The 16,113-nt window shown below is 48.2% G+C and overlaps 1 protein-coding gene across 1 annotated transcript; it reads right to left on the bottom strand.

Annotated features, from left to right (window-relative positions):
- Nucleotides 1–229: 229 nt before the first annotated feature.
- Nucleotides 230–11,290, bottom strand: itgb7 (integrin, beta 7). The gene is made up of 16 exons (XM_030375497.1): nt 10,927–11,290; nt 9,930–10,033; nt 9,175–9,251; nt 6,970–7,159; nt 6,634–6,804; nt 5,970–6,211; nt 5,384–5,539; nt 4,882–4,977; nt 4,703–4,792; nt 4,101–4,256; nt 3,475–3,662; nt 2,424–2,641; nt 2,088–2,295; nt 1,746–1,936; nt 1,326–1,486; nt 230–650 (listed from the first exon to the last, which is right to left on the bottom strand). Exons 2-16 carry the CDS (start codon nt 10,012–10,014, stop codon nt 582–584), a joined length of 2,298 nt encoding a protein of 765 aa, XP_030231357.1. The 5' UTR covers nt 10,015–10,033; nt 10,927–11,290; the 3' UTR covers nt 230–581.
- Between the last annotated feature and the right edge of the window lie 4,823 nt (nt 11,291–16,113).

Here is a 16,113-nt window from a genome sequence, read left to right on the forward strand (position 1 = left end):
CGTGTTTGAGATACAAATGACGACAAACAAATGTTTGAATAGTATTCTCATTAAAAAAATAAAACCAAAATATGGTCTCAACCTAATGTTGAATTCCAACATAAATAATTTACAAATCTATTATTTGACATTTATTTTTATTGTTGGTGTTTTTTAATGGCTTTAATTGTGGTTCGAGTTATTCAGCACATCACACATTATTAGTTATAAAAACTTGGAGCCGGACAAGAAGAAGTCACCTACAATTTTATTGTCAAAAATAAAATGTATATTACATAGCCTACTAATATGAATCTGTCTAACGTATTGAGTGAGACAACTGCTCGCTGGATTGAATCACTCATCATGCATATACAATGACGAGTGCAAAATAAAATGTATATTACATAGCCTACCAATATGAATCTGACTAGTTTACAAATACATATGAAAAACTGAATCGTCAGAAAGAAAACCTAAATGTAAAACAAAATGTAATATAGAAAAATCATATATATAAATATATATATATCAAAACAGTGAATTGTTTGAAAATGTTGCAGAGTGTATGGAGTGAGAGAACAGCTCGCTGGGTTGAATGATCACTCATCATCCATATGCAGGGGATTCATCACAGTGGTGGTGGCACCTTTGAACAAGGGATTGCGAGTCTGAAACAAAGAATTATAATACAGGTTAGGGTTCTTAAAGACACTCACCGGATGACATGAGGGGATCGGACAGAGACAGGTGATGAGACAGACAGGTGATCACACATGGAAGGGTGTTCAGACACATAGAGGTGATCAGACAGACAGGTGATAACACGAAGACAGGTGATCAGACACAAAAAGCTGATCAGACAGACAGGTGATCATACAAACAGGTGATAACACACAGACAGGTGATCAGACACAAACAGCTGATCAGACAGACAGGTGATCAGCTGATCAGACATACAGGTGATTAGACAAACAGGTGATCAGACAAACAGATGATCAGACATGGAAGGGTGTTCAGACACATACAGGTGATCAGACAGACAGGTGATAACACACAGACAGGTGATCAGACACAAACAGCTGATCAGACAGACAGATGATCATACAAACAGGTGATCAGACAGAGACAGGTGATCAGGCACAAACAGCTGATCAGACATACAGGTGATCAGACAAACAGGTGATCAGACAGACAGGTGATCAGACAGACAGGTGATCAGACGGACAGATGATCAGACACAAACAGATGATCAGATAAACAGGTGATCAGACAAACAGGTGATCAGACAAACAGGTGATGAGACACAAACAGGAGCATAATGGCAGCATAACGTTGTGCCTCACCTCCTTCCAGTTGGTCTGCTGCTGGGATGCGACGAAGCTTTGGTACTCCCGGCGGTAACTGAGCTCGAGAAGCAGGCGGCTGATCACGATGATCAACAGGCCGATGAAGAGGATTCCCGACACGGAGCTCCCGATGATCACCCAAGTCTTGTCAATAGAACCTGGTCCAAGGAGGATATCATTGATCAATCACACAACACCCAGCTCAATGTGTCACATGTGGAGCTTACAGAACGTGTGTGAGCCTCACAATCTGCCCATGATAAGAACAGCTTGGATACTTATATTATTTTAGTTTATGTTCAGAGTATTATGTTCAGAGTTCACCCAAACTCTGCATAGCCTCCCCCTTACCACTCTTACACACTTATTTTCTACGTCCATGCACTTAAAAATAAATTAAAAGTTAGCATTGCTCACTGGGCATTTCGGCGTAGCGGAGGTGGACGATGCCCTGGGGAGTCAGCGTCACGTCGTACAGGAAGGACTGGAAGCTGCAGTAGGCGTCCCGAAGCGTCTTCTTATGGCTCAACACCGCCCCCTCACAGGGGACCCCACAGGCCTCAGCGACCTCTTCCTTCTTGTGTTTGGAAAGGCACGTCACACACTTCCTGCAGACCAAGAGAGGCACCAAGACTAGTCAGTCGGCGCAGGGCTGCAGTCGTCCCGATTCCACCGCAACACCTTTAACCCTTATAATGGTTTGCACTGAAAACCGGGACGATTGGAAGCTTTCCTTCTTTAGTTTCTATCCACACTCACTCGTATTTGGTGCAGTTGTTGGGAATGTGGGAGCAGTGGTCCCCGTCAAACCCGCCCTTGCAGACGCATCTGTTGCAGAGACATTCCCCGCTGCCGCTACAGGGTCTGCCTGCCGTCTGGCACCGGTCGGTGTGCGTGGAGCAGTCGCAGGCCTCCCCTCCGTAAGCGCCCGAGCAGTTACACTTCCCACAAACACACTTCCCGTTTCCTGAGGAACACAATGTGGCGTGCATGTATTCACCGCGATGGACACAGCGTATTTATGCATACTTCCTGTGCGTTCGGAGTTGTGCATTAATGTTCTTGTTGTCTGACTCATGGTCAGGGCTTCCCTACCGCCACACAGCTGCTGGTTGCTTTTTGCGCAGTTGCTGTCGTCACACTCGCAGAATTGTCCGCTGAAGCTTCGCTGGCACGCACACTTGCCACACTCGCAGCTGCCGTGGCCACTGCACAGCTGAGAGGACCCGCCATGACGGCACTTCTCGTCGAGAGAGACATGGTCCTCACTCTGCTGGCAGTCACACGCCTGGCCCAGGAAGCCCGGGTCGCAGCTGAGGATCACACGGCACACTGGTGAACACGGGAACGCGCGCACCAACAACCAACAACACCAGCGGCCTCAGGTGTCCGTTCACAATGTCATGAATGGAACCACGGGCAGAAGTTTGAATGCTGATGGAGTGCTTGAGTTCAGGCTTCCTCAGCAACCGTGCAAACAAGTTATAAACAAACATTCAAATATACATTAAGGGCATTGAGCAGACCCTTTTATCCAAAGCGACGCACAATGAGAACATTTTTCAGTAGAAAGAGAAACCCTATATTGTGTCGGTAAAGTAAGGATAGAAACAAGGGCCAAGCCCTAACAATAGCTAGGTTAACATTCCCTGTATACAACAAAGATATCTAGGATAAGATGCTACACAAAGTAAGTACTATTTTTAAGTGCAAGGACATACAATAAGTGCGTACATTGAGTGCCAGGACGTACAACATACAAATAAGTGTGTACATTAAGTGCCAGGGGGTACAACATGTGTGGCAACATACAATAAGTGGGTAAGGTGAGTGCACTTGGCCCCTCTTACCCGTGGCATGGCAAGTGCGTTAGGTGTCTGGGGGTTGGGGGGGGGGGGGGTGGTAATGGGGGAGGCTATATGCAGAGTCTAGGTGAACTCTGAACAAGTGAGTCTTGAGTCTTTTGAGGAAGCTGTTCTGCGGCTCTGCGGTCCTGACATCGGCAGGGAGCTCGTTCCACCGCCGCGGTGCCGAAAACGATGCCGTCGAGACACGTATCCCGTTGTTGTTTTTTCAAGTGGGGTACTGTTCAGCACATGTACTTCACCTTTCTCCCAGGGAACACAACAGCGTTGAGGAGCATTACCTGCATGTGCCGCAGTGCAGCGTGCCGTGACCGCTGCAGGAGGGAGACGCCTCCTCTACCGGGCCGCAGTCGCACTCGCACTTCATCCTCACCACGACCTTCAGCTGCTCACTGATGCCCTGAACGGAGAGGTGGAACTCTGTCTGCTCCAGACACCTGGACATGTTCAGCTGGACGTAGAAATCCACCTAAGGAGAGGAATAGATGAGTGGTTAGGGTGGGGTTAGACTAATCTACCTGGAGGAGAATAGATGAGTGGTTAGGATGGGGTTAGACTAATCTACCTGGAGGATAATAGATTAGTGGTTAGGGTGTAGACTTATCTACCTAGGGAGAATAGATTAGTGGTTAGGGTGGATTATCAGAGGGGAGGTTGTGGGTTTGATCCCCAGGGTCTGTAATCAACCTGGAGGCAGAAATCTCTTGAAAAGGAAAGGAAACGTAGAAAGGAAGGGAGGAAAGGAAGCAAGGGAAGGGGGGGAGGAGAGGAAACAAGGAAAGGAAAGAAGGAAATGAAGGGAGGAAAGGAAACAAGGAAATGAAGGGAGGAAAGGAAACAAGGAAAGGAGACAAGGTTCCCAACAGACACCAGTCAGTAGTGGGAGGGCTCTCAAGGTGTGGCCCACCTGCTGGTTGATCTTGATGTCCTTGCACTCTGCTCTTTGGCTCCAGGGCCGAAGCCCGGGCGGGCCCGGGCTCGGGCTCGTGCAGTGGGCCTGGTAGGCCACCTCCAGCCCCTGGGGGGCGCCATGGTGCTCCAGGACCACGCTGGAGGACAGGCTCTGCACACACAACACAGGACGGTCACTCTGCTACCTGGATGTGACAAGTGCTCACTCACGCACACACACACACCCACACGTGCACGCACGCATGCACAGACGCACGCAGGCATGGACACGCACGCACACATGCACGGACACACGCACATACGCTCGCATGCTCGCACACACACACACACACACACACACACACACACACACACACACACACACTTACACACACACACACACACACACACACACACACACACACACACACACAGTTTCAACAGAGATCAGCCGAGCTTCACAGCCTGATGAAGGTGTTGGTCTACGTTCTATGCAGCTCTTAACTTGCTCTTAACTCCTTGGTTGTTCGTAATGTAAGATGCTTGATTTGTAGAGGGCCAACCTGGCCTTCAATGACAGAGGTATTGTTTGTGTATCGAGGGCTTTGGTATACGCACATTGTAAGCATTTTTGATGAGCTGAACCACATTGCTGGAATCGCTCTCCAGAACTCCGACCACAGACTGTGGGATCATTTTACTCAGTTCCTGTCCAGGGAGAAGATAAACCATTAAGACAGAAAAAGTGAATGATAAAGAGAAGCAACCGACTCTGAATGTTCGCTCTCTGGGAGAACCTCATAAGCTGCAGAAATGTTTTTGGTGACGGCGAATATGAGCTGGATGTTGTTGGCGGTAAGGACCCGGGCCAGCTGTCCGATGGAGGGGTAATCCTGGAGGAGAAGAGAGACATCACACTGGTTTATCTGGAGACAGAAGCTGGCCTGGTCCTTTGTTGGGAACACAACGTTGATGCTGAGTAGGGATCGACCGATATGTTTTTTTAGTACCGATACCGATTTTCTTTTCATCAGCCTGAGCCGATGGCCAATACGCTGATACCAATTTTCTTGAGCCAATAATTGGAGCCGATTTTCTCCCTCAATTGACATCATAAAAATGACGCAATGATGACAACAAATGTTACTAGTCTCAATTTAAAAAAGGAACATTTATTGAACTGTGTGTAAATCATGCCGAAGATAAATAAATAAATAAAAGAATGCAGATGCGATACACGTAGAAAACGCAAATATCGACCGATATATCGGTCGATCACTAATGCTGAGGGACGCTTACGAATCGTGTCCCATCGTAGAGGCCGCTCGGAGAGAGGTGGCAGTTGCCGTCTGGAGGCTCCCTGAGGCCGGCCAGACGCCCGTCCCCCGCCATGTGGAACGTGTCGTCAGACGTGTACACCAGGATCTTGGTCCCGTCGTCCCAGCCAATCACTTCCTGCCCGCAGAACCACAGGAAGTAAACAAACAGCTATGGAGTGGGACCAGAGAGGAGGGAGAGTGGGGAGAAAAGGTAGAGGAGAGGAGGGAGAGGGGGGAGAAGAGGGTAAGGAGAGGAGGGAGAGGGGGGAGAGGGGGGAGAGGAGGGAGAGGGGGGAGAGGAGGAGAGGGGGGAGAGGGGGGATGAAGGAAAGGGGGAGAGGTGGGAGGGTGGGAGAGCGGGGAGAGGGGGGAGGGGGCCCCCAGAAGTCCTCATGGGAAAGCGGGTGTGATGTGCGGTGTGACATGTGATGTGTGACGTGATGTGATGTGTTATATGATGTGTTACGTAACGTGATGTGTTATGTGACATGTGTTAACTGATGTGATGTGTGATGTGATGTGTTATGTGTGGTGTGTGTTATGTGATGTGTTATGTTGTGCGTTACCTTGCAGACCGCGGCTTGCATGATGGCGTCAAAGCCTGACTCGGGTGAGTCCAGGTTGGCAGAGATCATCTGCCCGATGACCTTATTCTCGAAGGCCGCGGTGTCTGTTGTGAGGTTGAGGAGGTTCTGGAAGCTGAAGGCCGGCTGGCAGCTGGTGCCTCGGTGCGGACTGGGATCCCTCCTCTTCTTCTTCATCTCACTCACGTACGGCAACGCCACCTTGTCCACAAAGGACCCAAATCCTAAAATAAAGGAGCAAGCAGGAGACTGTCTCACATCGAGGTCTCGTCACAAAGCAGAGATCTGGTAGTCTGGCTAATGCCAGACCAAGATCAATCGTAGATTGCACGTGGGTCTGGAGAAGCTGCCGTCATTTTCCTCAGCACAAGAGGCGTGATCAACGGGCCTAGTTCAAATGACTCTATACGCGATTGGCTGCTTGCCGTCGCTTACCTGTCGTCATTGTGTTAAACCAGCCAATAGCGCGCCAAGGGGAAAAGCCAGCTTGGTGATTGGCTCCCGCAAAAACGGATCGGAAGCAGAGAGAAAAGTATTGCTCTTCTCCAGGCCCTTGTGCAGGGCGAACTCAAATCGCCGGCAGAATGGGCAGGGGCTACCCAGTCCAGAGGACTGGAGAACTAGGGAGCTCCACGTCTGAGCTCACCTATCCGCAGTTTCTTGGTGAAGCTCTGCAGAGTGCTGACCATGTCCTGACTCAGCTTCTTGATCATGTCCAGGTCGTCCCCCATGGAGAAGGACAGGTCCATGAGGTAGTAGAGGTCGATGGGGTAACCCTCGGCCCGCTTGAACGACACCTTGAAGGTTTGTGGAACTCCTGAGATCGGTTGAAAGAAAAGCATGGAGGAAATAGACAACATGACAAGGACGAAACACAAGGCCCACAGCCCTATATATGTCATCCCTCCTTTTTAAAAAACATAAACAACTTAAAAACAGCATTTAGCATTTTGGTGTGTTTCTCCGGGACGACCGTACTCACCCACTCTGAGCTGGAAGTCTATCTGTTGGGGTCGGAGCTGGATAATGTCGTCAGAAGCGCTCAGCTCTTTGTCCTTCATGAGGAGTGTCTCGTCCGTCTCAGGGGGGTAGGGCTCTTTACAGCCTCTGCTGGTGAGCGCCTCTTTGGCATCGCAGCGCCTCTCGCTGGGCTCCCCGGCCTGCAGGAAGCCCTGGAACCACAGGGACCCACGAGAGGAACAGAGTCACCCTGGGACCCCTGGATCAACGACTCGCTCTTTGGACGGAGCTCCAGATCGGATCCACGTTCAGTAAGGGGGGCGACCGTTAAAATGAAGCTGAGCTTTTATTACCAGTGCATCGTAAAAAGCTTGACATCAATGTTATTGACTCCTCTGTTTATCTTTTCATCTCCTCCATCTGACTACGCCCCTATGTCAAAAAAACAACCTGACCCTGAATGTCAGAAAGACAAAAGAAATCATAGTCGACTTCAGGCGGCAAAAGGCGACCCCCCAACCCCTCATCATCAATGGTGAGCAAGTAGAGAGGACCTCCTGCTTTAAGTTCCTGGGGGTTATGCTCTCAGAGGACCTGAAATGGGTGATGAACACAACTGCCACAGTAAGGAAAGCACAACAGCGGCTCTACTTCTTGAGAATATTGAGGAAAAACAACCTGTCTCCCGAGCTGCTTAAGACTTTTTACCACTGCTGCATTGAAAGTGTGATCACTTACTGTATCACTGCATGGTACGTCAACTGCACAGAAAAGGACAGGAAAACCCTCAGTCGGGTCATAAGGTCTTCTGAGAGAATAGTTGGACTTCCACTGCCTCCCCTGGATGACATCTTTAGGACGCGCTGCCTCCGCCGAGCATGTGGCATTTTAAAGGATGAGACTCACCCCGCAAACCATCTCTTCACCCTGCTACCCTCTGGCAGGCGCTACCGGGCCACTACACCCCGCACCTCCACACTGCAGAACAGTTTCATCCCCAGGGCCATCACAGAACTTAATAATCACCCTACACTCCTACCCTCCACCCAGCACAACTGCACTTTTGTTAGTGGTTGCACAAACAAATTTCGTTGTGTATCCAATACACAATGACAAATAAAGTCTATTCTATTCTATTCTATTCTATGAATGCGCATGATTATAGGTCATTTGATCTGGGTCTCGATAGTTCTCCTAATATATTTGCCTGGTTAACAAGTTTAGAACTCAACCGCTAAGCTGGTACTGACAGATTGATAATATTAATATATGCATCTATGTATGTGTATGCAAATATGCATGTGTATGTATATATATAATATATATATATATGTTTATGTATATATTAGAGCTGTCAAGCGATTAAAATATTTAATCGTGATTAATCGCATTAATGTCATAGTTAACTCACGATTAATCGTGTTTAATCGCAAATTATTTTTCTATGCTAAATATCCCTTGATTTTTTTGTCCCATAATTCTTCTCATTTTAATTATCTTATCAACATGGTGAAGTGCATCGGCTTGCCTTGTGCAAATTATTTTTTATTGATAACAACATTGGCATATACTGATCAAAACAGGACGATACAAAAAAAGAGCCTATAGTGCAATTAAACGACTGCTTTCAACAAATGTCATTTGAACATAGCAGTCAGGCTACTGCTTCTATGTTTTGAGCCAAAGAAAAAAAAAAAAAAAAATTTTTTTTAAATAAAACAATTGCGTTAATCGCGCGATAATTTTTAACGCCGTTAAAATTGGTTTGCGTTAACGCCGTTAATAACGCGTTTAACTGACAGCTCTAGTATATATATTTGTCTGTGTATGCATGTACGGGTATGTATGTGTGTGTGTGTGTGTGTGTGTGTGTGTGTGTGTGTGTGTGTGTGTGTGTGTGTGTGTGTGTGTGTGTGTGTGTGTGTGTGTGTGTGTGTGTGTGTGTGTGTGTGTGTGTGTGTGTGTGTGTGTGTGTGTGTGTGTGTGAATTTGTGTGGGTGTGCATCTCTATACAAGTTCCACAGCCCAAACCACAACATAAACTGCCAGAGCGTTTCTCTTGCGACGCGTGGGAGAACCAGCATGCTTACGACGTCTTCACGTCGATCCAGGATCCAGCCCCGACGAACGACTCCTGTGAGTCCTGTCCGTACGTCGAGCCAACAGAAAGACCCTGTGATGGACCGTGATGTCCCAGCTCTGCTGGAGGACTACTAGACCCTCTCACCTTCGCTGAGCACCAGGCACAGCCCGGGCTCTGGATGCACTCGCTGCAGCTCGGCCTGGGGACGCACGTCTTGGCTCCTGATGCACACACACACAGATGGGAGTTCAGCAGCAGGGAAAATGGCTGTGTTCGAAATCGTTCCCTATCACGGATGTGGTGCACTATATAGGGTGCTCGCCATTTTGCAGTGGTGTTCGAATTCTCAGTGGTTAATTTCATTCACTGTGTAGTGGGCATTTAATACTCAAGATTTGAGTGCACAAAGGATCCCTACATGTTACTCCCGTATACCACAATGCAATGCGGTTGTTCATAAATGTTCAGCGTAGAGTCCGTATTCTCGTTTGTCCATTCCCTACATAGTGCACTGTATCATAAACCCTATATAGGGCATTGTGAGCTAATTGCTAATTGCTAATATCAGAATCAGAATCTCTTTATTGTCATTGCAAAGGGTACAACGAAATCTAAATGCATCCAGACGGTGAGAGTCACAAGAACATTTTAAATATATATATAAATATATAAGAAAGGTAAAAAATGTATATGAACAAAAAAAGATAAAATATACAAATAACAAATAAGGATAAAAAATACGGATAAATAAGAATAGCAGCTGAGGTAAACGGTATTGCACAGTAGTGTTGTCCATTTTTTTAAGAGTGCAAATTGCTACATTCAGGGTTATTTTAAGGTGCTTGTGAAAGAATGTGAATTTGCAGCGCATAACAGTGAGGTGTGGCCGGTCTGCTCACCCAGAACTCCTCCCAGCGGGTGCAGAAGTGGCAGAAGGATTGACAGCAGAAACATCTGACTTTCTGCGGGCCCACGGACGAACATCCTCCAGGGAACCTGAGGCCTGGCCGTCAACAACGCTTTCACTTCCTTACCATTTAATACAACGTTTAATCTCTTACAAACAGGGGTCTCACACACACACACACACGTACGCACACACGCACGCACGCACACACACAGCACGCACACACACACACACACACACACACACACACACACACACACACACACACACACTCTCTATCTCGTGTTTCTAGAATGTAGCACTGAAAGCAGTTGCTTTGCAAATTTTCTTGCACTTTTTTGGCTTGTGAGTCCCTTGTTGAATACCCCTATTGTAAGGCACTCTGGTAAAAAGCTTCAGCCTAATGTGTGTCATGTAGTAAGGTCTGCTACAAAGCTGCAGGTGAAGAGCCACAAACCCAGGCCGCAAGGCTGCTCAGCGGCTGTTGTCGGGCGCAACGAGCTGTTCTGGGAAATCACTTAGTTCACTACCAAAACCTCTAAATAGTAGAAATATATAGTAAAATATATAGTATATTAGGATTAATCATTTAATTTAAAGATGCATTTAAATATTTATCAAAATGCGTGATCACCCATTTTGCGTAAAGTTAATCGTTTGCATTTTATTAATTTTAATAGTTTAGATTAATTAAAGTCAGTCAAAGACCTATTCAAAATCTCGACAAATTGGTGCTTGATTTCACCATATTTAGAGACATATTACATGAACATTTAAGGCATTTAGCAGACGCTTTTAGTACATATGGTTATATGTTTTATTAAATTAGTAAGACTACATCACAAGCTGTATCCTGAATCCTCCTAAAACCTTTTGCTCTCTCATCTTATCCCTAAGTTGAAGATTTAAAACAAGGTAACTGTTATTCACCTTAGCATGAATAAACTAAACTAAACTAAAACTAAACTAAAGGAATAAAAGTCTCTCACCTGTGGGCGAGATGTGATGTGAACGTGCTGTAATCTCAAGGTGCTTCCTCCTACCAAAGATCTCGTTTGCAACAGAGGGCGACGCTGAGCTGAACCGACCCACGCCTTTCTGACACAATCTGATTTCCACTTCTGTTCACCAATCAGGCTCACTTTTCAGAGTATCTAGTCGTGTCTTTTTACTTGGAAATCCTGATCAATTTTAAAGGTGCAGGCTTCTTACAAATGCAAGATGTATGTGTGAAGATGGATCAAATGATAAGATACAGACAGGCAGCAACCCAACCCAGAGGAAACACAGCACTTGTTGAACAAGCACCGCTAGAAAAGGGAAACAGCTCAATGCAGCAGCCCCCTAGATCAGCATTCATGCTCTGTGGTCTTCTGGTTCCAGGCACCCTGAACTTCTCCTTGTTGCTGTTACTAACGCTGGTTTCTTCAATGGGGGCGTTAGTTCTGAACTAAAGAGGTTGTTATCTCTCATACAATACAAAGTTTGTTCGTTACAACAGATAAGATACACACTAACCTACCCGGGTAGTAGTACGATTAGAGAAACACACATATCTGGATATCCCCCCTGAACTAGACATTCCTTGCTCAACCAATCCCACAACTCCTTTCCCAAAGAGTACTGTAGCTGGGAAATTCAGCTACAAAGGACTTATTGGGTGTCAAGCAACGAAGTTGCGAGACAACCTATTGTTCTTTTTGGTTTTGTTTGTAATTTTCCAGACTTCTATTTTGTATTACTGTCAATGTTGTTTTATGATAAAAGGCATTAAAAATGCTAAACTATTCAACCGACACCAACTCTCTTTGTGAGTCATTTAGTGTGTTAACTTCTCAAGGACCTGGACTGATGCTAGCATCCTATTTACCCATTCCGGCTAAGAGCACAGGTGCTACATTACCACTGACATTATCATTGGGTGCACTCACACTAGGCCATCTGGCCGTGGCCGTGTGGCCGTTTTCACACCTAACCGTGCTCAAATGGCCCCATTGTTCTCTGGCCTGCGCGTGTCGGCTCATTAGCATCTGTACCGTGGCGGCCCATGCCGTAGCAGCACACCTCTCCCAAGTGGCCAAATTGGCCCGGCCTGGCCAGACTGGCCACACTCACACTGGCAGATTTGAGCACGGTTAGGTGATAAAACGGCCACGGCCACGGCCAGATGGCCTAGTGTGAGTGCACCTAAGAGTCCTTTTGAGTGAGTCCATGCTCAAAAAGAAGCCACTTCTTGAAGTGCACCACCTTGATCACTGGGAGGTGCAAATGAGCAAGTTCAGAACATTGTTGCTAATAAGCTGCCTAAGCAATGTAAAAAAGACTCAATGAACAACAGTTGCTTTGTATCAAAAGGTTCACTAACAGTGTGTGCAAATCATTTTCGCTGAAGAAAGATCCTATCAAAGTGCAAAATTGATTTCCGCAAAGGACCACTTTGACCCAGAGCAACATACAGAAATACACCACACGACCACAGCAGACAATAGACACAACAGAAAACAGACAGCAGACAGCAGACAACAGACAGACAGTATACAGTAGACAACAGACTACAGACACCACAAATAACAGACGGACAGCCGACAGCAGACCACAGACAACAGACAGCAGACAGAAGACAGCATACAGCAGACAGCAGACAATAGACAACAGAGAGCAGACAATAGACAACAGACTACAGACTACAGACACAACGGACAACAGCAGACAACAGAGAGCAGACTACAGACAGCAGACAACAGACAGACAGCGGACAACAGACAACAGACAGACAACGGACAACAGACAACAGACAGACACAGCGGGTCAGACTACAACAGTAAGTAGGCAGCAGCAGTCAGAAAAACGTGAGTCCCTAGCCAAGGCTGCGTACAGATTTCCTAAGTGGCAGGGGCAGCTCTGTGTTTGTGTCGCTGGAGGAGGGGGTCGGGGGGGGGGGGGGGGGGGGGGGGGGGGAAGGTAATCCTGCTTGGCTCGTGGGACAGTGTTAGACCCGTCTGTAATGAACAAGCCCGATCAATAGACACACAGGAGTTCTACTCACACCAAAACTCTTCCTCCTGCTCCTCCTCTCAGTGTTCTGACTCCTCCTCCTCCACCCCCTCTCATTGGTCTGACTCCTCCTCCTCCTCCTCTCAGCGGTCTGACTCCTCCTCCTCTCAGCGGTCTGACTCATCCTCCTCCTCTCAGCGGTCTGACTCCTCCTCCTCTCAGCGGTCTGACTCCTCCTCCTCCTCTCAGCGGTCTGACTCCTCCTCCTCCTCCCCCTCTCATTTGTCTGACTACTCCTCCTCCTCCTCCTCTCAGCGATCTGCTTCCTCCTCCTCTCAACGGCCTGACTCCTCCTCCTCTTAGCGGTCTGACTCCTCCTCCTCCTCCTCTCAGCGGTCTGACTCCTCCTCCCCCTCCTCTCAACGGCCTGACTCCTCCTCCTCCAAGCGGTCTGACTCTATGACCTATGCAAACGGTCTCACTTCCTTTAATCTCGACGCACATCACAATTAGGAACCGCAGACGGGAAACGATTTTAAAAAGGGTAGCAGTGTGAACGAGCAGGAAACTACGTAACGCTCTGACAGGAACGAGAGACCACAAATGTTATGAGCTCAGTAGAGGGAAACAAAAGGGGTTTGTGTGAAGAACACAACCAATCGAATCGCCTCCTCTTCTCCTCAACTCCAAAGACTCACTGCCCCATGGCGTTCATACATGAGCTGATGACTCATCTGTACCCAAGAAGTACCTGAGCCACCAAACCCTGCCATAAATGAAGCCAAAGTTGGTGATTGATTCACATTGGCAACACGAGTTGGATAATCATTCAAGTAATAAAGCTGTTGTCCCGTTTCTTCTATCTCTTCCCAGCTATAACATGTTTGATTGAGAATACGCCAGCCTGCCTTACTCCCAGCGGCCGCTGGGGGGCAGTAGCCCCCGTCGCTCCCCCTGGCAGCCTGTGTGTTTGGCTCGGTCGGAGGCGCAGAGGAACGGTTGAGGCTTTGGCCTCACAAATCATGCACTAAAACTGTCGGTGCAAATTTTGTTAGATTTTATAGCAGTTTAATCAGCTCAATGAATCTTTTAATGGGCTGATATTTCAGAGCACAAATGGCAAAGGCTGTGATAAATTGTGTGTTGGGGGAGGGCCCTCTCCTTCGCTCTCTCTCTGGCCTTTGAGCTACAAACTACACCTATTGTCGGGGGGCACATTACCCCCCACCCCGCTAGTGGACCGGATATTATGGAGATCAATCCTGTAGCATTCCAGGGGCATTCTAACAAGATTATTCCCAAGAAGTTAAAGAGTGAGCCTTTCAATTGGCTGGTCATCCTAAAAGGTTTGTCACCCGGTTGTTACACAGAGCTGCATCTTACGCTGGTGCCTCCCACAACATTTGACATGTATTGACCCTCCTCCCTCTCCTCCCCCTCTCCTCCCCCTCCCTCTTTCCCTCTTCCCCTCTCCATCCTCCCCCTCTCCTCCCCCTCCCTCTTTCCCTCTTCCCCTCTCCATCATCCCCCTCTCAACCCCCTCCTTCTCCTCTCTCCTCCTCCTCCCCCTTCTGGTGGATTCCACTATTCTTCATGTACCCCCTCCCCCCCTACACACACCCTGTAGCCAGCTCTATGGCTCTCTGCATCCTCCTCCTCCTCCTGGTTCTTTAGCTCTAGTTCCTGACCTTCAGCTCCCTATCTCTATCTAGTCGCTGCCCTGGGGGGCGGCCGAGGCTGAAGGCTAAAGTAATGGAATGCAGAATCAACACGGCGGTGACATTTTGGACACAACCTACCTGCTTCCCCGTGCCACTTCTCACAAACGCACGCACACAAACGCACGGCATGGATGCTCACACATACACACACGCATGCAATTGCACGCACACCATGCAAACACAACCCAGGCCACACACACACACACACATACACAAACATGGATACACGCACACATTCACACGCACGCACGGCCGCACGCACACACACACACAACGTGCGCATGCACACACACACACACACACACACATACACACACCTCGTGCCCACACGCATGCAAACACACACACAATCTGACCTCCTCACTGTATGTATGGATATAGATCACTATGAAACCAAAAATCTTGTGTGTTGGTCCAGGAGAACACAAGAGAAGGGGGGGGGGGGCCGGGTGTGTGTCTGTCTGACTGCTAATTGATGCGCCCCCCGATCCCCCCCCTGCAAGGAGACACGGGGTCTGACGGCTGCCCAGTGTGTGTCAACGTTGTCATTCTCGCACCACCTCACACACACCACCCTGAATACAGTGAGGACCGCTGCTCTGACGGAGAGGGGGGGTCTAAGACAGCTCGTGAGGGGTGAGAGAACAGAGAGAGAGAGAGAGAGAGCGAAAGAGAACAGAGAGAGAGAGAGAGAGAGAGAGAGAGAGAGAGAGAGAGAGAGAGAGAGAGAGAGAGAGATGGAGAGAGAGAGAGAGAGAGAGGGAGGGAGAGATGGAGAGAGAGAGAGAGAGAGAGAGAGAGAGAGAGAGAGAGAGAGAGAGAGAGAGAGAGAGAGAGAGAGAGAGAGAGATGGAGAGAGAGAGAGAGAGAGAGAGAGAGAGAGAGAGAGAGAGAGACAGAGAGAGAGAGAGAGAGAGAGAGAGAGAGAGAGAGAGAGAGAGAGAGAGAGAGAGAGAGAGAGAGAGAGAGAAGAGAGAGAGAGAGAGAGAGAGAGAGAGAGAGAGAGAGAGAGAGAGAGAGAAGAGAACAGAGAGAGAGAGAGAGAGAGAGAGAGAGAGAGAGAGAGAGAGAGAGGGAGGATTATTAGCGGACCCTCGGTGTCCAGACCTCCAGACCAGCGCTGCAGACTAACACCTCCCCGAGGAGCGGATCAGGCAGGCTGCCAGGACTATGGATCTCCCTGGTTCTGCGCGTGTGTCTGCGTGTTCCGGCCTGTGTGTGTGTGTGTCTGTATGCGGGCCAGTGTGTGAACGTGGGTGTGGGTGCGTGTGTCTGCATGTGTCTATGTGTGTGTGTGTCTACATTTGTTTGTGTTTGTGTGTTTCTGCATGTATGTGTGCATTTCTCTACATGCGTGTGTATGTGTGTTTGTGTGTGTGTGTGTGTGTGTGTGAGTGTGTGTCTGTGTTTGTGTGTGTGTCTGTGTCGGTGTGTGAACAGAGCCAGTGTTAAAAGCATTGG

The sequence above is a fragment of the Gadus morhua genome, chromosome 13, assembly GCF_902167405.1.
Source record: "Gadus morhua chromosome 13, gadMor3.0, whole genome shotgun sequence".
NCBI lineage: Eukaryota > Metazoa > Chordata > Actinopteri > Gadiformes > Gadidae > Gadus > Gadus morhua.